Source organism: Pimephales promelas, chromosome 16, assembly GCF_988280905.1.
Source record: "Pimephales promelas chromosome 16, fPimPro1.hap1.1, whole genome shotgun sequence".
Lineage (NCBI taxonomy): Eukaryota > Metazoa > Chordata > Actinopteri > Cypriniformes > Leuciscidae > Pimephales > Pimephales promelas.
Window position 1 is genome coordinate 15,909,714 of NC_142784.1, and position 26,269 is coordinate 15,935,982.

The 26,269-nt window shown below is 38.3% G+C and overlaps 1 protein-coding gene across 2 annotated transcripts in view; it reads right to left on the reverse strand.

Moving 5' to 3' along the window:
* Positions 1–1,987: 1,987 nt before the first annotated feature.
* The window catches only part of egfem1 (EGF-like and EMI domain containing 1), a 47,810-nt gene continuing 23,528 nt past the window's right edge, over positions 1,988–26,269 (reverse strand). Inside the window, exons 14-32 of one of the 2 annotated variants that reach the window (XM_089121084.1) lie at positions 26,251–26,269; positions 24,115–24,243; positions 22,707–22,835; positions 22,482–22,616; positions 22,279–22,413; positions 20,235–20,366; positions 17,686–17,814; positions 14,222–14,350; positions 12,723–12,851; positions 12,042–12,170; positions 10,066–10,197; positions 9,480–9,608; positions 8,829–8,957; positions 6,655–6,783; positions 6,308–6,436; positions 6,085–6,213; positions 4,429–4,554; positions 4,218–4,346; positions 1,988–3,055 (exon numbers count right to left, since the gene is read on the reverse strand). The exon at positions 26,251–26,269 is cut by the window's right edge and continues 113 nt beyond it. In XM_089121084.1, the coding sequence (XP_088977210.1) occupies positions 2,991–3,055; positions 4,218–4,346; positions 4,429–4,554; positions 6,085–6,213; positions 6,308–6,436; positions 6,655–6,783; positions 8,829–8,957; positions 9,480–9,608; positions 10,066–10,197; positions 12,042–12,170; positions 12,723–12,851; positions 14,222–14,350; positions 17,686–17,814; positions 20,235–20,366; positions 22,279–22,413; positions 22,482–22,616; positions 22,707–22,835; positions 24,115–24,243; positions 26,251–26,269 (2,292 nt within the window). In that variant the 3' untranslated portion in view covers positions 1,988–2,990. The remainder of the gene's footprint in view (positions 3,056–4,217; positions 4,347–4,428; positions 4,555–6,084; positions 6,214–6,307; positions 6,437–6,654; positions 6,784–8,828; positions 8,958–9,479; positions 9,609–10,065; positions 10,198–12,041; positions 12,171–12,722; positions 12,852–14,221; positions 14,351–17,685; positions 17,815–20,234; positions 20,367–22,278; positions 22,414–22,481; positions 22,617–22,706; positions 22,836–24,114; positions 24,244–26,250) is intronic. The other variant, XM_089121083.1, reaches the window with a different exon arrangement.

A 26,269-nucleotide genomic window follows, 5' to 3' on the forward strand; every position in this document is an offset into this window, starting at 1 on the left:
CGTGTCTAACAAACCACCGGCGCCAATTCTTTCCTTTGCAAGACAGTCATTTTAAGAAGATATTTTAATCGCAGTTCATATTTATCTGCATGCCTCAGTTTAATTATACTTTTTATTGAACACACAGATTGGTAACTGCAAGCACCGGGGCCAGGGCAGTAAAGCTAAATCCATCTTAACGCCATCCCAGCAAAATTGCATTCGCCTCCTTCGACATTTCACCCAAGACTACAAAACTGTGAAGATGCAATAAGCAACAGCTAAATAAGAAGTCTGCTGGCTTTGTGCCGTATGGCTCTAGTGACCCTGACAGACAAGATGGACCTTAGTTTGTCCAGTCGATTGTCCGTATGTGCCACCCGTCCGCTGATCAAAGCTGGTGTACAGTACCATGGCCACCCAGACCGTGAATAGATGGGCTACGGCGATCTGTTTGACTGGACTCAGGTGTGTGTGTGTGTGGATGGATGGCCTCTAGAGCCCTGTTTGACTGGAAACAGGTGTGTGTCATCCATTGCTGGGGGCTCGGGCTGATAAACATTATTGGAGAACATCTGTAGGCTGTCACAACACGGTGCGGCCAGCGTAGCCCCGTCCCATCCATCAGACTCAAGGGCTCCGTCCACCGACAGCCCCCGAGCTTCCATCACTCACGCCGGGCAGCGTGCGTCAGGGCGTAGGGGTCCTCGACTGGCTCTCCCACCTGCAGTGATGGTCCGCTGCGCTTGAGAAATGCTACAGCGATGGTGCCAGTGACAGAGACAAACAAACACACACACACGCACATAGTGGGCCTGTTCCACTCAGGTGGGCTGACAGGTGTACGGTGACCTCTGATACGTTTGACCCTCCCATCTGAGGTGCAGAGGAACATGCTATCCACAATGTCCCACTCGCTCTCCTTGTCCTACAAACCTTGTCCTACAAACAACGTTTCACTTGGGTGATCAAAAATAATAGCATGTGCGCGCTTGACACTGATGATCAAGGTAAAATCTTTCTATTTCTATAGAAAATTCATTTACTTGAGAAGCAAAAATGAATTAAAAAAAATCAAAAATAAATGAGTTATACTTAAACCAAAGAAAAATTTGCTAATAGGGTAAAAGAATAAACTTAATTCAAAGGGAAACAATGTCATTTTTCAGCACCCCACTGGCATATTTTTAGTTTTAAACAAAAACTCACTTCTTTTTGCTTTTCAAGTAAATATATCTTTAATTAAAGGGATAGTTCACTTTGAAATTATTTTTTGATGTGTTTTAGCTTACCTCAAGGGCATCCAAGATGTAGGTGTCTTTGTTTCTCCAGTAGTTTCAATTTTGATATTTTTAGGTCAAACCGTTCTTGTCTGTCAGTCATATAATGGAGGTCTATGGTCACCACCTCAAAGAGCATCCACAGAGAAGTCCAAATTAAACATGATTTAATGACTCGTAAATGTAAGTACACATTGGTGGCCTAAGACACGAAACGAGCAGTTTGTGTGAGAAAATGATCAGTATTTATATCATTTTTACCTCTTGTAACCACAGCAACATCCAAGTGATCTCTTGGGCGTGTACATCACTCATTGTTTACACAGAGATTTCGAAAGTGTTACTTTTCACTGTGAAGATCTAAACATATTTAGATGTACAGGAAATCACAATGTAAGACAATTTCGATATATCAACAGACAACGTTGAATTTTTTCGCAACTGCGCGAGAGATCACTTCCGGCGCTTGCGCAGACCTAAGCGGCCACGCCATCAGATCACTTTGACGTGGTTGTGGTTACAAGAGGTTACAACGATATTAATACTGTTCGTTTTCTCACACAAACCGCTCGTTTGAGGTAAGCTAAAACATATCACACATTAATTTCAAAGTGAACTATCCCTTTAAGAATGTGTGGATATTTACTGCAGAAAAAATACAGAGTAAGAACATTATTTTTACAGTGTAAAGTTTTACAGTATAGTTAAAAAAACAACACACATTTTCTGTACAAACATATTTAATTAAAAGTCTAAGAACCAATAGGGAAAACATCCTGAGAGGAAAAAAGACAGAACAGAGGAACAACTTTTTACAGCATTTTCTTTACAGTAAAAGACTGTTGAGTGAGCGCTAAGAACCGCAATTTATAAAGATTAGATTTGTTTGGCATGTAAGACGTCTTTCGGAGAAACTGTTCGTTTAGTTTATAAGCATCAGATTGTGTCTAAATCCTGTCGGACAGCTCCGCTTTAACAATTTACCTCAGATGGCACGATGATGGGTGACAATGCTGTGAATATTTACAGTCAGGCTGTCGCAGGAATCACATCGCAGGACATACATCACACTCGCAGGAGCCAGCCAGATGGATTTGAAAAGGATATCTATAGCAGAAATGTTCCCGATTCATGCTACATATTACTTTAAAAATACAACATAAAAGTATCATAAAAGAGGATTTTATAGACAATGTCATAAAAAAAACTTTAAATTTAGAGTTGGTGTACATTTACAAGGTACATTTTAGACTGTGTATGGTATGTATGGAAGGCTGTAATCCCATTGAGTGTTGCTGTATACACTTTAGTGGTGTATTTGTGGTATGTACTAAATGAGCGGTTGAGGCTTCACTCTGATCCCGTAATAGAGAAGTTCGGTCTGGGTTTGTGGCTCGGTGGGCGTTTAGCCGATCGGATGGTGTGGCTTGACTGTCTGATGTGGGACTTAGCGAGTGTATACACACACAGAGCTCACAAAACAAGCATTCAATGTGTCTCTTCTCCAAAGACACTCATACACACACAATCATTGACAGTCTGGCAGTGGTCTTGTGTGCGTTTGTGTGTGACTGTGTTTTCCAGCATTGCTTCCTCGTACCAATTCTCCTGTGGCTTGCTCGTCTGGGGGAAAACACTATAATGACAAGTCACATAGATCCTCACACACTCATTCACCCATGCCACTCGCCTTCGAGTGAGATCTCAAAGGAGAGTGTGTGTGCTTGTGGACTAGGAGTGTGAAACACGCCGTCGCCTTTTCTGTACGCGAGGCGACACATGATCTATTGAAGCACCTGAGGGAAAGAGAAAGTGATTATTGCCACATCTGTACTGAATGCTTTTGATTTCTTTTCTATCATTGTTGGTATATTATTTTAGGTAATAAGAGGATATGCCATATTCTTTTATGTACCGCATTGTAAGATTCACACACTCTTTAAATTCGTAGTGTCGTAGACATAGTTGCAATGAAAAAATGAATGACAAATAAATTAATATGCACAAAATAAATCAATGGAGAAGAAAATGATAAAGACATATTTATACTGCATTAAAATAATTGTGAATAATAAATATGTACTGTACAGAAATAAACAAATACATGATTCAATGAAATTATTTTAATTTCCATGCAATTTAGTCACATTTATTTATCAATTTACTAGTGTATTCATTAAATTAGTAACAATATTAAATATTAGTTTTATTGATATAATTGTATATTCATGTTATTTATTTTTCATGACATCTTTATTTATTTCAGAATTTTCACTATTTCCTCCACAAATATTGATCACAGAACATGCAGTCCTCCATAAAATATATGTTTTATAATATAAAATAAGTACAATAAACAAAAAGAAAAGTTATGAGGAAGATGAGAATATATCCTAACAGTCTCAAAATAAGATGTGTCATACAGTACATTCATGAACTTACATAGACTCATTCACAAATCTCTCTCTCTCTCTCTCTCTCTCACACACACACACAAAATCCTGCTGTGATTCACTTAAAATAACTGTCAGAGAAAGGCGTCGTTACACAGACAGACAGGAGGCCCTTAACAGCTCAGGGGTCCATCAAAATGAGGCTGACACACACACTGTCACACACGCTTTCAGAAACGGTCAGGTCTGTGTCGTGACTGACGGGAATAAAGAGAGAAGTCGAATTCAGGGAAAGAAAGATGCTTGAGATGGTGAGGGATAAAAAAAGAGAAAGACCATACAGCTGACTCGCGCGCACACACAAACGTGCTTAACTAAATATAGACATGCCATACACTTCTACTGTTACAAGTGTATTAATTTATATAATAATAATATGTATTATAACATGTCAAATCACAGCCCTCATTTTTATACTAAATGATATTTTATGAGATTTTGAAAACTTCTGGGGACAATTTTACTCCCAAAGTATAGCTAAGCAATCCCATACACACACCCTCACCTTCCTCACAGGTGGGTCCCAGCCAGGTAAGAGGACATGAGCAGTGACCCGTGCGCTGGTCACACTGGCCTCCGTGTGCACACTGACACAGGAAAGAACAGCCTGGACCATAAAACCCGCTGTCACAAACTGAGAGAGATAAGAGAGAAAAGTAAGGTTTGTGAGAGAAAAGTAAGGTTTGTGAGAGTCTGCGTAAGATGTTTGAGTGTACCTTTCTCGCAACGTTCTCCAGTCTTTCCCGGTGGACAGAGACACTGTCCAGTGGTCGGATCACAGGGCGCCCCATCACACTCACAGAGTTCTGCACAATCATGCCCAAAACGCCCAGCGTCACAACCTGACATACAAACGCAAAGTCAGAGAGACCATCAAACTGCACATACAGTGTGTGCACAACAGCACACAGAAAAACAGAGAACCAACACTGGTTTTGTCAAATTGTAAAGAACCATATTTAAAAGATATATAGACAAAATAGACTCTCATGAACGTGCAAAAGAGCTTTTTTTCACTGAATGATGATACATGGTCTGTTCGCCATCAACACTCACTTAAAGGATTATTAGGAAAACTATACTAATACTGTGTTTGACCCCCTTTCGCCTTCAGAACTGCCGTAATTCTACGTGGCATTGATTCAACAAGGTGCTGAAAGCATTCTTTAGAAATGTTGGCCCATATTGATAGGATAGCATCTTGCAGTTGATGGAGATTTGTGGGATGCAGATCCAGGGCAAGAAGCTCCCGTTCACACCACATCCCAAATATGCTCTATTGGGTTGAGATCTGGTGACTGCGGGGGCCATTTTAGTACAGTGAACTCATTGTCATGTTCAAGAAACCAATTTGAAATGATTCGAGCTTTGTGACATGGTGCATTATCCTGCTGGAAGTAGCCATCAGAGGATGGGTACATGGTGGCCATAAAGGGATGGACATGGTCAGAAACAATGCTCAGGTAGGCCGTGGCATTTAAACGAAGCCCAAATAGCACTAAGGGGCCTAAAGTGTGCCAAGAAAACATCCCCCACACCATTACACCACCACCAGCCTGCACAGTGGTAACAAAGCATGATGGATCCATGTTCTCATTCTGCTTACGCTAAATTCTGACTCTACCATCTGAATATCTCAACAGAAATCAAAACTCATCAGACCAGGCAACATTTTTCCAGTCTTCAACTGTCCAATTTTGATGAGCTCTTGTAAATTGTAGCCTCTTTGTCCTATTTGTAGAGGAGATGAGTGGTACCCGGTGGGGTCTTCTACTGTTGTAGCCCATCCGCCTCAAGGTTGTGCGTGTTGTGGCTTCACAAATGCTTTGCCGCATACCTCGGTTGTAACGAGTGGTTATTTCAGTCAAAGTTGCTCTTCTATCAGCTTGAATCAGTCGGCCCATTCTCCTCTGACCTCTAGCATCAACAAGGCATTTTCGCCCACAGGACTGCCACATACTGGATGTTTTTCCCTTTTCACACCATTCTTTGTAAACCCTAGAAATGGTTTTGTGTAAAAATCCCAGTAACTGAGCAGATTCTGAAATACTCAGACCGGCCTGTGATTGGTTGATTAGATAATTGCATTAATGAGAAACTGAACAGGTGTTCCTAATAATCCTTTAGGTGAGTCCATATTGTATGGGTTTACACGACTTGGGATGTAGTTGTATTACATTGTAATAGTCTTTATTTATTATGTTGGTGCTTGAGAGCCCTTATTTACTTTGATCATATTGAGAATATACTACTTTCTTAACAAAATTGACTTTTTTGTTCCACTAAAGAAAGTAAGTCATGAATTCTCAGATGAAGTACCCAGTGTAATTTCATGCTGATTATGTACATGTTTTAAAGCTGAGGTGACTTACGTTTTTCACACTGTTCGCCATGGTAACCTGGAGGACACACGCATTGTCCGGTCACATGATCACACAGGTGTCCATGTTTACAGTCACATGATTCTGCACAGAGCTTGCCAAAAAAGCCAGCAGGGCATCCTGGAATATGGAACCATTTCATATATTTCTAGCTCAGAAATGTAGCAAACATGATTCATTCTAGCAGTGTAAAGATGATAAGTCTGTAACTCACTGTGTTGGCAGGCAGAACCGTAGTATCCAGACGGGCAAGAGCAGCATCCCGTAAAGCGATCACATGTTCCGTTATTCTGACACACACACTCGTGCTCACAGTTCACACCATAGTGACCTGGGACACAAGCTAGCACATGCACACAAAAGTATTTATTCTGAATGCATTCTGAATTAAACGTGTAATTACACACTTATTCCTGGTTATGTTAGGATGCAATTCCATGACCAGACAGCAACATAGTGTCGGCCCAGATACGGCCCGCATCTGGTATGTGTTGATTCCACGTGTACCAGATCTGAGCCGATGTTGCTAAACATTGTTTGTGTATTTGTGTGCTTGTTCACCTTTTTCACAGTGTTGTCCGGTCCAGCCCAGCCCACATCTACACATCCCCTTCACAGGTTCACACACTCCTCCGTTCGCACATGTACAGAAATTGCGACACTGCACTCCATAGCGCCCCCTAGGACATGCTGTAACACATTTAACAGCAAACAAATACTAAAAAGCTGTGCATAAATATGAGATAAAAGTGTTGTTTTGTTTCATTATATGGTATTTCATATCTGTACACTCTGTTTTTCAGCAAGTCGCATGGATCTGTCTTCAATTTGAACCACATGAGGATGGTTTACCAAGCACTGATTAATCCTCATCCAGCACTAAATTATGCTGTCAACACTTAATTTCCACTGTATATCTCATTTTAGCCTGAAGCCGTTCTTATTCTTGTACAGCAAAGAAAAAAAAAGTACATTCGTTGACAATTAATGTTCATAAGCCAACAAAAGCCCTATTCGATTGAGGATGGTACACCTCATCTTTTTATCTATGAACTATGTCCTGATCCAGATGGAAACTTCCAGTAACAACAAGAGCACAGATGGCATTATTTTCAAATAAACTCTGAATTTCTCAATTACTACAATTAGCCCAGGCCCTCTCATCCCTCAAAATGCATTTAAAAAACTGGCCACACATGCAATCGCTCGATTACAAACAGCCGCACACACATGCACAAACACACACAAGTTTACTTAAGCTCTAGATCATTAGTGCAATGGTAAAGTGGGTCTGATTTGGCAGCGCAGCTAAAGAGCAATCATGTTTCTTTGGGTAATTTAGATTGGGAAAACAATAAGCCGATCGCTTTGATTCGCTTGCTTATTTATTTGTTTCCTCGCCAGCAGATCCGCCGACACGGAACATAGAGAACCAGCTACTTATAGTCATCTCATCTGTAAACATTAAACATGGCGAACGTAAGCACTGGCACGTCTGCGAGATGTTCAAGGAGGCTAAGAAAATCCCTCCTGGAAAGTCCCGTTTCATTCCAGCTGATGAGTGATGAAACACGAAGATTAGGAATCTGATCTCTCGCTTCTGTTCTTCAGGAAAAGGGGTGCTGCGATCAAATTCCCTCACGCAGGAAACTGGAGAAATTTGTTAACTAAATATTGTAAATAAGCCCTGGGAGAAAATCAGGAGGACAAATAGTGCCTATGAGTGCAAGACTGTGAGACGCAATATATTTCGGTGTTGTTTTGGTTATGAAGTCATCATAACACTAACGGCTTTCACATTCTAACGAGATGTGAATGTTGTAGGTTTGGGAGGGAGGGATCATGGATGGGTGAAGACGGGAAAATAGAAGAAATGAATGACTGAAAGGTTGGAGAAGTTGGCGAGATAAGTGGTGAAGAAAAAGAGGAAAAATAAAAGGGGAAAAACAAGAGTTGCTGTTAAACAAAAAAAGAATTAAAACTTTTAAACTATTTGAAATAGATCTAAAATTCAAATGTTAGATGGAAAACTTAAACTTTCAAAAAAAGAAGAAAATTTTAAATGTTAGCTAACCGCAGCTAACCGAAAATAAAATTAAGAATAAGTAGTGAAATTACAATAACTAAAACTGAAATAAAAATGAATGAAAGATGAACAGAAATATTCAATAAAATGAATAAAAATGAAAAAAGCACTTGACAAACTTAATGACGAAAATTAAAATATAAAAATAAAGGATCATTCAAAAAATAATAAATACTTTAATAATAAATAATAATATTAAAATAACACTGCGATACTGCTATCCACAGAGATATAGAGTGCCAAAGATATGACGTCACTTTGTAGGACAACTCGGAAGTTAGCGGCCCATAGACATTTGGAAAATCGCAAAAAATAAGATCTGTGTTCAACAAAGAGTTGTGAGTGACCCTTATACGTTTTGTCTATTAAGATAATCTTTACAAGTTAATCCAAAATGTATAGATTTTGAAGCCTATATAAAGTTTAAAAACACAAGCAGGTTATAACTGGTGTGTTTTATATCATAGATCAAAATGTGAAAATATTTATAGGCTTTGTTCACCACAGACCTTTTTTCAGGCGATTTAGCAAAAACCCATTTTAAAAAAAAACATAGACTTTAGGGGAGGGAACCGGAAGTGCTAAAATGCTAACTCACTTCCGCGTTTTGGCCTACAAAGTGACGTCATTACTTCGGCACTCTATTTACCTTGTTCGCAGGACGGTCCTGTTCTTCCAGAGGCGCAGTTACACCTCCCAGTCTCTGGGTGGCACTGTCCTCTCTCACCACACAAACACACCTGAGCACAGTCTCTCCCGTAGCGACCTCTGGGACAACCTGAGAGAGAAAGACAGACAATATTATGCAACAGAGAGCGGTCTCAGCATAGACCAATGATTAACCACACCCACCAGGGCCATCAATAGAGTGCCGAAGTTACGACTTCACTTTGTAAGCCAAACCGCAAAGTGAGTTAGCATTTTAGCACTTAAAGTTCCCTACCCTAAAGTCTACGGGATTTTTGAATGGGTTTTTGCTAAATAGCCTGAAATAAGGTATGTGGTGAACAAAGCCTCTAAATATTTTCACGTTTTGGTCTATGACATAAAACACACCAGTTATAACCTGCTTGTGGTTTTTTAAACTTTATTGTGTCTGCTTGTGTTTTTTTTAAAATCTTTATATAGGCTTCAAAATGTATACATTTTGTATTAACTTTTAAAGATTATCTTGATGGACAAAACGTGTAAGGGTCACGCATAGCTTTTCGATCGAGAGAACCCATGCGCCACTAACTTCCCAGTTGTCCTACAAAGGGACGTCATAACTTGGGCACTCAATTGAGCATCAGGTTCTTACTGGTGCTGCAGTTGGGTCCCAAGTATCCTGGCTGGCAGATGCAAGAGCCTGTCCTGAAGTCACATCGGCCTCCGTTGGCACATCTGCACCTCTTCTTACAGTAGGGGCCGTAGGTGCCCTCTCGACACCCTGTGAGGAGCAGGAAAGAAAACACGGGAGTATCTTTGATATACACAGTCCACTAGTAGTTGTCATTTATGCTAACTAAACCGTTTAATTGAGTTCTTCTAAAGCACCCTGGAGTTTATAGGTTTTCTACACTAAATACAGGTTGATTTTAGCACACTATACGTAACTACACAATAACATACAGAAACATTGGGGTCAGTAAGATTTTTTTGTAACGTTATTCTTAAAAATGTACTGTCACTTTTGATCCATTTAATGTGACATTGATAAATAAAAGTATTCATTGCTAGCAAAGAAAAAAATATTTCTGACCCCAAACGTTTGTGCAGTATTGCACTGTATGATTATATAACCATTGTCTATTAGATCAGCTTGTATATGAGCTGTTGGTTTGGTTGAACTACAATGAAAACAGCTTTATAGGTCAAACAGTAGAGATTTGAGGAATACGTCGTACTGAGATGACAGCGGTTGCCATAGTATCCAGGTAAACAGCTGCATTTCCCCGTGACGTGATGACAGCTGTACTGATCTCCAGAACAAGTGCACACTTGAGAACAGTTCAGGCCGAACCTGCCCTGAGGACACACTGAGAAAGAGAGAACTTTAGAACATGACAAAATACATACATGTGTGAGTTTTCCACAGAAATGTCCAGTTGTCTAGACACATTCCTGAAAAGGCATCGGGCCTCAGACAGGAAGGAGATATGATATGATATGAAGGGGAGGCTAGACATTTCACGTAACGACATTCAAACATGCTTACATTTATACACATTCACATACGTCTAGGGTATCTGACAGAAGACAGGGCTTATGATTGTGTTTGTGGGAGTGCGTCAGCTGCGTCCATTTTATTCAATTTTCCACACAAATGATTATATGGAAATACATATATTTAAATATCTATATTCAGGGCAAAACGGTAAGGATGTTTTCCACTGGCCAAGTCGGATCAGTGGTTTAGATCTTATAAATTATTATCTGATATATACTGTATGTATATATATATATATATATATATATATATATATATATATATATATATATATATAATGTTGTTATACACAGCCAAAAATATGTTCTACTATTTATCATATTTTCATAAAATAGTATACAGTATATACATGCATACACTATTTATAGCACAGTAACATTTGAATCTGATCTAAAAAAAAGTACACATTTTTAAACACATGTACATGATGGCACACATAACGTGTTGAACACACTGGCATGACAAAAGACAGGTCTAGCAACTGGCCTGAAAGTCTCTCACACTGGCTGAGAGATCATCCTTATTGTCAAGACTAGTACAGATCTTTGTATGACCACCTATGTGTGTGTGTGTGTGTGTGTGTGTGTGTGTGTGTGTGTGTTCACCCCACCGGCATGTGTAAGAGATAAGCTCAGACTCCAGACTAAAGAGAATAATTAGACTGTTGTCATTAGCCGTGTCTACTGCAGTGTGTGTGTGTGTGTGTGTGTGTGTGTGTGTGTGTGTGTGTGTGTGTGTGTGTGTGTGTGTGTGTGTGTGTGTGTGTGTGTGTGTGTGTGTGTGTTCATGTCTGTTCCAGACTTCTTATCCTTACACAGACAAAACAAAGCCTGCTGTTTGAGTTGGCCGCTCAGCACTAACCTTTATCAGATGTCTCACATCCACAGAGAGAGAGAAAGAGAGAGTGAGAGAAATGGAGGGTGTTGAAAGAGAGTCAGGGAGCAAAACCCCAGCGTGTGTAATAAGACGTCCAAGTTTGTGTGGGGCGGTTTGTAGGATTGTTTACCGTAGTTTTGAATGCAACAAAATGTTGCTGTAAATGTAACAAAAAAAAATCTTAAATCTTAAAAATGGATGTTTGTCTTTTCCTCCCTTTGTTCTGATTAAGCTGGTCATATGAATAGATGTGCATGTATAAATGGACAGACATAAATTCGTGTCATTATAATCTAGCACTAATGAATTAACAGAGTCTACAGTGTAATTTTAGATTTACACCTAAAATCATGAATTAAATACAGCAGACATTTCTTTTGCTACAGTTTGAAGACCTACTTGAATTGAGGGAAATTATCTAAAACATACAAACAAGTTCTTTACCGATTTTGACAGAAAATATACAGTGAATAAGCACAATTGCATTATATATACTATAAAAAAATACTAAAATATTAAGCAGCACAACTGGTTTTAACTTCGGTTATTATATGTAACAGTAATTCTAACAGTAACAGTAATTATATGTTTATAATTACTAAAACGTTTTACAATATTACTGTTTTTACTGTTGTTGTTTTTTTGATGAGCATAAGAGACTGTTTAATATATTTGAAGTACTGAGTTATAGTCTTACTGGGAGATTTAGAGGTCGAATGAGTTGTTATTTTAAAAACGGTCTTACGAATCAGTGTGATATATGAAATAGAGTCTTCCTCGTCTCACAGCTGTTCCCAGTGTACCCTGCAGGACATCCACATCTGCCTGTCATATGATCACAGGCCACGCCCACTGGACAGATGCATCTTTGCTCACAGTTTCTCCCAAACCATCCAGATGCACAGGCTATGCACACAACGCACAGACAGTGAGAGAGAAAGCAGATGGATTGTGGAGTGAGCGGCCCGCGTTCAGCCATGTGAACATTCCAGTGTGTAATGGAGACAGAATACAGTAATTTGTGCGATGACATGTGAATCGCAGCTATCAGTGCTTACAAACTCCTCACTATAAATCACTGTAATCACTTACATCTTACTAACTACAGCCAAATAAAGCGCACTGAGTGAGTCTGTGAGAGAGACAGATGTGTTTATGAGTATATAGGGTCTTTGGGTGTTGAAACATGTGTGAATGTGTTTGTTTGATGACTGTCTATTTGTGTACATTCAATAATAATACTACATTAAATATATGAGTACATACGTGTTTTACATTTTAGCGTGTGTAAGTAGGCCTATGTGTGGTCCTTGTATTCCTGACAATGCAGACCAAATAGATGGTTGACCATGAGGAAAAATGCAGAAAGTTTTCTGTGAAGGTTGTGTTTAGGGTTCGGGGGTAGCATATAAATCATCATGTCTATGGAAAGTACCCATTAAACGTGTTTTAACTCACCCTGTTGGCAGCTGGTTCCTGTCCACCCAGGTGTGCACCGGCACTGGCCGCTCACGGGGTCACATGACCCTCCGTTGTGGCAGTCACATGATTGACTGCAGTTGGTACCAAATATACCCGCTGGACAAGCTACAACACAAACACATATATGAAACAAAATAGACTTTTACTAATCTAAATATGCAGTACTTTGCAAAACGCAAATAAATGTTTGTCTTCATTCACTCACACATGCATTTATATTCAGTGAAGAGACTGAAGATGATCTACTCTAGATGTTACAAATAAAGCAAATGTGAAATTTTATTATGTTGATTCAAAAAGATATGTGACAAAACTGTAATTTATTAATTTTCATTCATATTCACATTTGATTGTAAATCAGCTACTAATACACTACCGTTCAAAAGTTTGGGATTGGTAAGATTTATTAACTAATGCTCACCAAGGCTGAATTTATTTAATCAAAAATACAGTAAAAACAGTATGTTGTGAAATATTGTTACAATTTAAAACAACTGTTTTCTATTTGAATATATTTTAAAATATAATTTATTCCTGTGATCAAAGCTGTTCAGCATCATTACTCACACAGCGTCACATGATCCTCCGGAAATCAATGAAAATTTTAAATAAAAAAGAAAGTTCAAAATAACAGCATTTATTTGTAACATAAAACATTGCACCTTTGCTGAATAAAATAAAATAAAAAATAAAAATAATAACAACAAACCTTTGACCGGTAGTGATAACCCAAGGGGAAATTTTGAAGTGTAAAAGCCCTTATGTGTCCAGATAACAAACCTATAACTATTTTTAAACACTTCATTTGATGTCTGTAAGTGGTTTTTATATCGCATCTGCTTTACCAGACACAAATGACATGAGATTTTGCTACTGCGAAACATATTAAAAAAATAAATGAGAAAAAGTGGATGCAAATCTAAATAATGATTAGATAAAAAAAGAGGACCGCAAAGCTAACTAATAACATCACTCGACTCCAGAGAAGTTTCATCACATGCGAGAAAGCATGTCATGGGAAAGCCAGACTTAAAAATACAACATCTGAGAGAGGGATCTTTAACACAAACCTCACTTCATTAAAAAGAGAGAGAGAGAGAGAAACAGAAAGAGAGATAAATCTTTATTGGGCCCCTGATCTATTAAACTACTGACGGGAGATCGCATGAGAAGATGGATAGTACTAAACCAATGTGCCGCAGAACTCTCTTAAAAAAGCATCTTAGCCTAATATAATACTGACAGAAACACAAACGGAACACTCCTAAAAAGCATCCTTCCACAGTAATCATGCATGCATTTAACCACTCTTTATTCACACACACATACACATTAAAAACTGCATCCAATGTGTCAGCGAGCTGATAAACAGTGTTTGGGTGAGCGATTGTAGGGTTATTTCTGTGCGAGGATGCGGCCTTCAGCCGGAGATGAGCCTCCAATCACACCCCGTTTTAATGATGTGGGCGGCTTACCCAGAATGCATTGCGGCGGTGCCCAGCCAGGGGTGCAGCGGCAGGCGCCTGTGATGTGGTGACACTGGGCCTCATTCCCGCACTGGCACATCTGCGCGCAGTCCTCCCCGTAAAACCCAACAGGACATCCTAAGGAGGAGAGAAGATTTGAGTCAGCAGCGTTTGTTATAATGTACATCATTGGAAAGTCATGCTCATAGATCCCCCCCAGAGGCATCAGAGAGCCAACAGAGTGGCGGAATTCTGATTCGAATATAATTAGGTTACTGTTTTACTAGTATCCGTGTGGAGTTATCCATCTTTCATCCCTTCATCCTGCTCATCTCTTTCTCATGTCTCATTACCTGCCGAACGCTCAGCGTGTGAACTGCCCTCGTCAGCATTGATTGCGTGATCTCATTCGCCACATGTGCGGCACATCCTCACCACAACAAAGTCAACGTGTGTGTGAGGAAGACAGACAGACAGACATTTCGAGGGAACTAGAACACCTGCAGAGCCCACAGGTTCACTGTCTGGGTACTGAAATATGCCTCCTGTGCAAATAAACTGCTTTTTTTGCACCTAAAGCTCAGGGTTTGCATACAAAATGTAGTGCACCTGGCCAAAATGGCGTCTAATGTTTTAATGTAGCAGTTTTCTTTTATTTATTTTTCCTTTTTCTTTTTTTTCTTTTTTTTTTTGCTCAAACTTTTTTATTAAACCACATGATATTATAAAACAACAGATTAGAAATTATTGACACTTTTCTTTTTTACTTTAAAACTAAACCAAAAGTACACATCAACAAAAAAATTAAATAATAATAATAATAATAATAAATAAATAAAAATAAAAAAAATCTATATACATATTTATATTTATAAGAAAATGTATATAAAAAAATTATAGTGATATAAGTAGATACCACTATAATTCAAAATAACAATTATTTTGTTATTTATTAATTTATACAGTACAATATATACATACGTATACACATACATACACACACCTATATACACAATTACACAGTATACATATTTATATACATATGTATATACTGTATATATATATTTATGCATGCATGCAAACACACACCTATATACACATTATACATATATATATATATATATATATATATATATTTAAACTTTGTACAGACTCCACTCTACTGGCTTTCACTCACACACACACAAAAATGAAATCGCAATCTCTCTGTATGAACACGTACATTCATACAGCGTCGGCGCATATGGCACGCAGACGCGTGATCACAAGAGATGGGTCTAGTATTCCATCAGCCTGATAAGATCTTGTAGCGTGTGTGTGTGTGTGTGTGTGTGTGTGTGTGTGTGTGTGTGTGTGTGTGTGTGTGTGTGTGTGTGTGTGTGTGTGTGTGTGTGTGTGTGTGTGTGTGTGTGTGTGTGTGTGTGTGTGACGGCAGCGGTTGGTTGTGATCGGACTGCAGCCGGTAAAATGTGTTTCACGGCTGAGGCCCTCAGAGATGGAGACCGATGATAGCATTCAAGAGCTCGCTAAACACCCGCCACACGTGTGTGTGTGTGTGTGAGTCTGCTGTTATTCAGTCGGGTTGTATGATTAAGAAGCATGGGAGACATCTGAGCCTATGGAACATGAGTGGAACCGCTGGCTACATCCAGATGAACTACCGAGTTGAAAACGTCCCAAGACGGACGAGTGAAATTGTGGTGCCTATATGGAGACCTGATCTATATAGTCAGGCCCTGATTTATTAAAGATGAAATCTGTGAATGTAAAAGTCCACTATAAACTAAAACAATCTGCTTTTATGCATCTAAATCAATGGTGGTTGAGTTGATCCAGATGGAGATGGAACGCTAATGGTCCTATAAGACCTGGTTTTGCCCCGTCCAAATCTCCTTTGTTGGCTTCAATTGACTTTAGACAGGTTTACTACTCTTTTCCCCTGCTGTGCGGAATCTAGATCCGTTCTGTCGGCCCTGGTTATCATATGAACGATAGTTCGCAGCACCCTCAACCACATCACATGGATACAAGAAGTTATTTTGGCTTACTTCCTTTCTATAGTGTTTTTGATTCACAAAAAAGAACTGGTTAAAAAGAGTCATTTGTTTGTGAACCAGACTACATTCGTTGTGCTGCCTGTTTTTGACCCATAAAAAAACACTGATTTAAAAGTCATTATTCCATGAATCACACTACACTCACTGGTTACACTAAATGTTTTTTATTCTCTAAAAAAGGATCGTTTCATTAGAATCACTCATTCCGATTCACTTGTAAATTCAATTCACTAGTCCGATTAGTCTGATACACGACTAGTGTAGTCGGATTCACGACACTAGTTGTACCTGCCTTGTAGTGTTATGTATTTGATTCCTGTTCGCTCATTGAAACACTCATCACACACATTTGATTCGATTCGAGCAACACAGAAACACACAAACAACATTTTCATAATGTGTTATGATTTAGTTTCCGTGCATTTAGGCCATTATAAGTTTAAATGAACATCTACAGGATGTTGCTAGATGATCTGGTTTAAAGAGTCATTTGTCCGTGAATCAGACGGTTGTGCTTTTGATTCACTACAAATAGACCAACTCATTTGTTCCTGAAATAGACTACACTGGTTGCACAATAGGTGTGTTATTTCTTTCAACTCAATAGTTGCCAATATTCTGCGGCGCACAATCTTTTATCTCACCACATGCAATCTAGGCTGACCGCAAACCTTTACGGTGTGTGTGTAATCTAGGCTGAAAACCGGGGGCTGTGCAGTGCTAAATGGGTATGAGCCAGATGCCAGTCCATGCATCTTGTATGCGTGTGTGTGTATATTTTTTAGTTAAGATAGGAGTCTAGCGTCTATGTTTGGCACTGTGTGTATGTCTGTGCATTGTGGTTTCCTCATAAAGTGCACCAGCTGCATGTGGCTGTCTCATTAAGCAGAGGATGCTGTCATGGATCCAGCAGGGTGTGTCTGTGTGTGTGTAAGTTTGTGAGATGTTTTGTCAGTGGCTCAGATTAACCACTAGAAGCAGATTCGACGACAGGTCATGGAGGACAAAATGCTTCTAGCTCTTATTAACTAGATACTTTTTTAAACATATGATTTCGGTTTCCTGCATTGATGGCATTGTGACACACCAAACAAACTAAACAAAAAGTTGCCTGACTGTGTGACGAGTGAGCATTTCAATGAGAAAACGGGAATCAAAAACATTCCTTTTTACACACACTCAGATTGCATGATGGGTGGGTTGCCCTCCAAGACTGATTGAGGCTTCCTGTTTCCCTGGTGAAGAAGAGGCCCCAGTGCATTAGGGGTATGAAAACACTCTTCATGGTGGAGAAAGATAAATGGCCAGGAAAATACAAAACAACATGCATTGACAAAAACGTTGTACTGACAACTCTGCTGATTGTGGTATGTATGTCAATCATTCTGAAATTGAATGCATTTGTTTGTTACTCACTCTTGTCACAGTGTGATCCCAGCCAGCCGGCGGTACAGGTACAAGCTCCGCTGATGTGGTCACATTCGGCACCATTCTCACACTCACACACTCGGTTACACTCGGCTCCATACTGGCCCTCAGGACACTCTGATGATGATGATGATGCAGAAGCATCATAGAAAATACAGATTCAGGACACATGAACAGAATTTACAGTTTTGCGTTTCACAAAGTTCCCTGCTTCAGTTGTTGTGGTATTGATTCACATTGTTTCTAGATTATTGTGTACAGTGATCAGAGGTAGTTTAAAGGGATAGTTCGCTTTGAAATTAATTTTTGATATGTTTTAGCTTACCTCAAGGGCATCCAAGATGTAGATGTCTTTGTTCCCAGAGTATTTTCAATTTTGATATTTTTCGGTCAAACCGTTCTTGTCTGTCAGTCATATAATGGAGGTCTATGGTCACCACCTCAAAGAGCATGCACAGAGAAGTCCAAATTAAACATGATTTAATGACTCGTAAATGTAAGTACACATTGATGGCCTAAGACACGAAACGAGCGGTTTGTGTGAGAAAACAAACAGTATATATATCGTTTTTACCTCTTGTAACCAAAGCCACATCCAAGCACGGGCACTTCGGTTTGCGCAAGCGCCGGAAGTGATCTCTCGGGCGGTTGCGGAAAAAAATTCAACTTTGTCTGTTGATATATCAAAATCGTCTTCCATTGCAATTTCCTGTATATCTAAATATGTTTAGATCTTGAGTACCTCAGAGTGAATGTGATTACAAGAGGTCAAAACGATATAAATACTGTTCGTTTTCTCACACAAACCGCTCGTGTGCCATCAATGTGTACTTACATTTACGAGTCATTAAATCATGTTTATTTTGGACTTCTCTGTGCATGCTCTTTGAGGTGGTGACCATAGACCTCCATTATATGACTGACAGACAAGAACGGTTTGACCTAAAAATATCAAAATTGAAAATACTGTGGAAACAAAGACACCTACATCTTGGATGCCCTTGAGGAAAGCTAAAACATATCAAAAATTAATTTCAAAGTGAACTATCCCTTTAAATAATTGCAAAAAGCGTCAGTGGCCAAAAAATTACTTGTTACCATTTGTAACCCTAAATGTTACTGTTTTTTTTTTTTTTTTTTTTTTTTTGGCCCTGGCACAAAATGGCCAGCTAACATCATTTCACTAATCATCTCATCAGCATATGGGAAAGTGTGAATGAGTACGAGTCATTTTGATTGGATTATAAGAGCAGACTGATTTCTATAAAAGGAGGGAAGAAGTGTGTCATTGTGTTCTTGTGTTAGCATTTTTTAACTTCAACGAAAGACATGCACTCACTATTGATTTGCATCAAAATGGCCTCACATGCAGGGAAATTGCTGCAATATTGCATCTGAAAAAAAACATTTATCAGATCATCAAGTTCAACTGCAGGAAAGAAGGATTCAGGACGTCCCAGACTGTCCAGCAAGAGCCAGGACCGTCTCTTCCTGAGAAGTCAGATACAGTATCACAGAGCGGCTCAATATCGGCACAGTGAGGTCAAGACTTTTGGACAATGACCTGGTGTCAAGAAGGGCAGCAAAGAAGCCACCTCTCTCCAAGAAAAACATCAAGGACAGACTGAAAATCGGCAGAAGTACAACGACTGGACAACTGAAGACTGGTGCAAAGTTATTTTCTCTGATGAAGCTGGAAAATCTGGAAAATGGATTCATGGCCAGTCAAATCCCTGAATCTCAATGCCATAGACAAACTGTGGCCAATACTTAAAATACAAGTGGGCAAACAGAAGTCCATGAATTTTGATCAACTCTGAGCACTAATAAAGGAAGAACGGATCGCCATCAGTCAGGGTTTGGTTATGTGAAGCTGAAATCAGCACGTCAGAGTGAGTGAACTCAAAGAGATTTTAAAGAAGAAGGGTCAACACTGTAAATATTGAATCTTTGCATTTATTGAATATTTTTGAAAGCCTTTAAAACTTGTGAAATGCTTATCATTGTTTTCCATAGAAATGTGAACAAATAATCTACAAATACTGAAGCAGCAAACTGTGCGAAACAATGTATTTCATTGCCAATACTTTTGGCCACGACTGTAGAAATGTCTTAGCTTCTCGCAGTCAGATCAAATCAGGTTCAAAATATAGAAAACTGTATCTGTAATTACTTTCACAATGCACAAGGAAGGTCAAACCAACTCCACTGCATTGTGGGATACAGTATTTCACGACACCGCATAGTCTTGTTTACATTAGCCTAATATTGTAAGTCCTGTGTTTATGAAATACCTATTTGTTTCCTAAATTTTGTATACTGTGCACATTATGCATACCAAAAATAGAACTAGTATGACTAGTATATGTGGTTTTATTATTTTTACACAAGGTGGCAGCATTTGCATCTTAATTAGCCTCAGATTTAACATTTTTACCAGAACTTTTACATGTTGTACCATATAAATATGTAAATAAATACCAGAATAAGACTCTAAAACAAGGAGAGAGAAGAAGAATGAAACAGAAAAGACTTACTCCTGTCACACTGATCTCCAGTGTATCCAGCCTCACACACACAGCGCCCACTGCTGGCCTCACAAGTTACTGCATTACTGCCACACTGGCACACATTGGCACAGCCTACGCCCCAAAAACCTGCCTCGCACACTACAGAGTGAGGATGTTTGTTATCAATGTGAACAAATCAAAACATTAGGCTAAATTTGTTATTGTCCTGTTGAAAGTCATTTTTGTAATGTTATTTATTGTTGTCATACTATTACGGTAGGCCTAATAGCCAGCATCACACTCTGAGAACAAGATTGAGAGAGAGAGAGAGAAAGAACCGCAAATTTAGTTTGTTCATTAGAAACAGCTTTGGTAGGCTAATAGACAAACAGAAGAATTTAGCATTACATTTCCAACATGGACAAGATTGTCTGTCTAGTCTATGCTGTCTGTATTCACTCGCTCTCTTTTCTTGTTCTAAACTGTGAAGCGCTCTCCTTCAAACTCCCTTCAATTACCCAGAATCACCCCTGAGGATGGGATAAAGGGCCTGTTTTAGCATTAAGACCCAGCTACGATCTGTTTTAGCCATTAAGACTAAAAAATGTATGTAGCTAAGTGATCAAGAAAGACTTATAACTAAAACAGACACTTCAAATATGTTATTAAAGCAAGACGCTCTTTCCAAATTCATTTGTTTCTCTCTTCAGTGAACAGAGGGAAACCCCATTTATATCCACACACACACAGTGTGTGTGTGTGCGTGTGTGTGTGTGTGTGTGTGTGTTAATATATCATTTTCATAACATAACGGAGATGTAAAACATAAATCTAGCTACATAAAACATTTATTCCATGACTCACTCTTTAATACAAAGCTACTGAGGCTGAGCTGAACTGAATTGACACACGGCTCTATATAATGACTGCCACTTACAGCTGTCAGTGTGTGTCTTCATGTGTGAGTGTTTAGTGCATCTGCTCCTTGGGATTTAAACAGGACATAATGTCTGATGATTGATTGTTCACAGTTGATCTCTGATGCAGACATTATTGAGCTATTAAAATAACTGAGCCATTAAATGAGTTCTGTGCACCGACATCTGACAATCACTAGAGGGCGATGCAAATCCATTATTGTCCCATTTGGAAAGTTAGCAGCCCCTTTCTGATTTACATGAAAAAGAGACATCTAAAATACACTCAGTAAATCTATTCAATTTCTATTCATCTATTCAATGTGTACTTACATTTACGAGTCATGAAATCATGTTTAATTTGGACTTCTCTGTGCATGCTCTTTGAGGTGGTGACCATAGACCTGCATTATATGACTGACAGACAAGAACGGTTTGACCTGAAAATATCAAAATTGAAACTACTGTGGAAACAAAGACAACTACATCTTGGATGCCCTTGAAGTAAGCTAAAACATGCCAAAAATTAATTTCAAAGTGAACTATCCCTTTAAACCGCATTGCATTTTGGGATTCAGTATTCTAAATACACTAAATACATTTTTAAATGAGTAGTTTGCAAAACATATTTTGAACAGTAAAAGTTGTCAAAATACAGTAAAATGTGAAATATTACACTTTAAAATAACAGTTTTCTATTTTAATATACTTTAAATTGTTATGATAAAACTGGAATCTCAGCATCATTACTCCAGTCTTCAGTGTCACATGATCCTTCAGCATGTATTCTAATATGCTGATTTGCTGCTCAGGAAACATTTATTATTATTATTATAAACGTTGAAAACAGTTGTGCTGATAAATATATTTGAAATCATGGTACTTTTTTCAGGATTATTTCATGCATATAAAGTTCAAAAGACCATTTATTTGAAATAGAAATCTTCTGTAGCATTATAAATGTCTTTGCTGTCACTTTTTGATCAATTTAGTACATCCTTCCTGAATAAAAAGTATTAATTTCATTGAAATAAACAAAATCTGACCCCAAACGTTTGAATGGAAGAGTACGAACTGTTCAGTATGAGTGTACAGTAAGTAATAGGTCAGTATTCCCTTCCGAACGCAGATCGCTGTGTGACTGTGAGTCTTACCCAGCTGGCATTTCTCTCCATGGTATCCGGATGGGCACATCTTCTGGCACTCTCCGGTTTTAGGGTCACACGGCTCCCCATCAGAGCAGTTACATTGCTCACGGCAGCCATCGCCAAAGAAACCGTCATCACATTCTATACATGAACACAACATATGTACCTGTCTGACACAACTGTTTCTAATGCTGTAAAACATCACCTACCTGCCAGGCAGTGTCCGCCATGGTAGCCAGGTTTACAAATGCAGGTGCCTTTTAGGGGGTCGCAAGAGAGAGAGTTTTCCTGTGAACATTCGCATTCCTCCGAGCACCCCGCACCATGGGTCCATTTGGGACATGCTAATGTGGAGAAACACTATTTTACTACACCTCAAAATAACTGGAAGAAGATAAGTAACCATTTTTGACTGTAGCATGATAAATACTTACGCAGGTGGCAGAATTTGCCATATTTTCCGGGTGTGCAAAGGCAACCCCCATACAGACGATGGCAGGGTCCATTATTGGGGCAGTTACACCGCCTTCGACAAAACCTCCCATAGAAACCCTGCGGACAACCTGATGACATCACACACAAGCGGTACATCAGTGAAATTCCACAATGTTCCTCTGGATTTACACAAAGCACATTACATCAGAAATGTTACGAATTATCTGACCAGCTCTAATCAGACAGGAATTTCAGAGACAAGCAGTTGATGGATGATGTGATGAAGACGATAAAGACCAAGGGCAAACAGAGAAGAAGAAAAGTTTAAGGAACTTAAACCCGAGGGCTCCAGCTAGTCTGGGATCATGCTTGCCATTTATTAATACACTTATTCATTTAGCAGACACTTTTGTGACTTTGTTTTTTATCATACTAATAATAAAGGAGCCAACAAAGTGGATACAAAGATTCTGGTATTAATTTCTTGTTTTGATATTTGTTATAGTCTCCTATGCTCAGAGAGGCTGCATTTATTTGATCAAAAATACAGTAAAAACAGTCAAATTGAAATTTTAATACAATTTAGAATAACTGCTATTCTAACAGATGCACTGCTGAAACCTGCAATTCTTTGAAAAATAGAAAAAGCTCAAAATAACAGCAATTTATTAGAAAAATAAATCATATTTTAACATTTTAAATGTGTTTACTGTCACTTTTGATCAATTCAAAGTGTCCTTGCTGAATAAAAGTATTACTTTCTTTCCAAAAAGTTTCAAATGATTAATCGCGATTAATCGCATCCAAAATGAAAGTTATATATATATATATATATACACACACATGCCTGTATATTTAAGAAAAAAATATTACTTATATATAAAATATTTATATTTATAAATAGTATAAATTATATATAAATCTATACTCAGTATATACATGAAAATATTTCTTAAATATATACAAGCATGTGTGTGTATTTATATAAATATATAATAATTACACGAAGTGCACCCACATATATTATGTAAACACAAACTTTTATTTTGGAGGCGATTAATCGCGATTAATCGTTTGACAGCCCTTAAAAAAACAGTTTCTTTACTTGTTAAAAATGACATTGTGTTGTAATTGGACCGAGACCTGTGTAGACTATCAAAAATATTACAAAAGAGGGAAAAAAAAGAAATACCTCATCTTATATTCCTCTCTTTTCAACACGAGTCAACATGAGTCGACAGAAAAAGATAGCATTACAAAAGTAAAAAGATAATTTTATGAATAATGAAATATGACACTGCAAGTAGAGAGGAAAGAGGAAACATCACAAGCCATGGGAATTGGAAGATGTAAAAAAAAACACACACACACAGCTAAAAGACCAGACATAAAGCTTGTGTGCTGTACCGTTTTCACAGTGCAGACCCTGGACCCCTGGAGGACACAAGCACTTCCCAGTCACTGGGTCACAGCGGCCCCCATTCTTACAAACACACAGACTGTTACACTGAACACCATATGTGCCCTCAGCACAAGCTGAAAGAAATACAGAGAGAGAATGCATAAGTAAATACATGTTTAGGGTTCTCAGAGGAACCAGGGGCCGAGAAATATACAGCAGCCATCGTACTTTCTGTTGACTTTAGGGTGGATTAAAAATGAGACGGTATGGAAAATTCAAATCGCGCTCATGTGAATTTACAATGATGGGTTTGGAGATGCTCTAAGGACTGCGGCTCTCCAACACTCTGTCAATTTATGTTATAACATAGTTGAGTTCTAGTGTCTCTACAGGAAGTACTTTGCTTAGAGTCATTGCTCAGTGGATTGATGGGATTTCTGTATAAGTAAGGGTAAGTACAGCAGGGAGCTGTACATCAGCTAGACAGGGGAAGAAGAAGAAGAACAGGAAAAATTACATCTTTATCTCATTATATACTGAATTTAGGTCCCATGTCTAATATTCTGTCACGTAATCTATGAATGTGCTTCTTTTGTAAACATACATTGCCCAGTCAAAAAAAATGTTGATGGCTGGATTTAGATAGGCAAATGCTTAAGAGTCTACGATTGGATCATTATTGCTGTGATTATTTTGTTTCTAGCAGGTTATATGTTTCGTGACAGTTCTTCTAAACCTTATTGATGGAGTGTATAGCTATTTATTTCCTAAACAACCTTATAGGAAGACACATCTTGGATATATTTCATTTGACAATGTCAAGATTCAAAATCAATATTCAAGATGGTTGGGAGGGAGCATGAAAAATCATTTTCACACATGAATTGGCACTTCTTTGAAAGTCTTTGGGATGTGCAGGAGGAAACTTTACAGAGTGCAATGCAAGATCTTGACCAAAAATGTATGCACCTCTTGATGGAAATAAATGTTTTGATGTTTATATGATATTTAACGCCCTACTATATACAGATAATTTACTCCAACTAAATGACTTATATTTACCTTGATTTTCAGTCTGAATGATTCAATGTTAGTTGGCGAAAGTCAGGCATTCAGACTTACGTAGAAAGATTTTTGCAAATTCCATTCCAGTTGGACGAGTCAATTATACTATTACACTTTACTTAAAGGGGTGTGCATAAGACTAACATGACACCTTCACAATCATGACATGACATATGTTATGAATATGAAGGAAGTTGTATGCATGTTTGTGACAACTGTCAATAAGTCTCATTCGCTCAGTTATGACATTTTGAATGCAAATATGACATTGTTTAAGATGTCTTTGTTATGAAACCTTGACATAAACCAATATATCATAACCTGTCAGTGTCTTTGTCATGACAAAATGACCTTACTAAGACAACACAACCTGTCATAAACATGACATGGCAGATTAATATTAAATTTAAGAAACCACCTAGCTTTATTGGTTAACATTACATTAAACTGTCAGGTGGTTGGTTTTGACATTGGCTGTCATGAAGCCATTATAACTTTTTAATGAAAAATTCAATTAGTACCACTGTAGTTGAGGTCACGAAAAATATTCATGACAGTTATCATAACATAACCTCATAACAGCCAATGTCAAAGCCAACTACATGACAGTTTAACTTAATTTAATGTCAAGTTATCATGACAAAGACACTGACAGGTTATGATGTTATGGTTTATGTCAAGATGTCATAACAAATACATCTTAAACAATGTCATATTTGCATTCAAAATGTCATTATTGAGCGAAAGACACTTAATGACAGTTGTCATAAACATGCATAAACCCTACTTCATATTCATGAAATATGTCATGTCATGGTTATGAAGGTGTCATGTCAGTCTTATGCACACCCCTTCAAGTAGTGTTACCAAAAAAAAGATACTATGTAAGTCAATGGCTATCATCTAATGTCTGTTTACCAACATTCTTCAAAATATCTTCTTTTGTGTTCAACAGAAGAAAGAAACTCATACAGGTTTGGAATAACTTGAGGGTGAGCAAATGATGACAGAACTAACTATTCCTTTAAACTGAAGCGATTCTCTACACAATGATAGTAGAGAATAAACACACTCACTGTCATTACAGGTGACCCC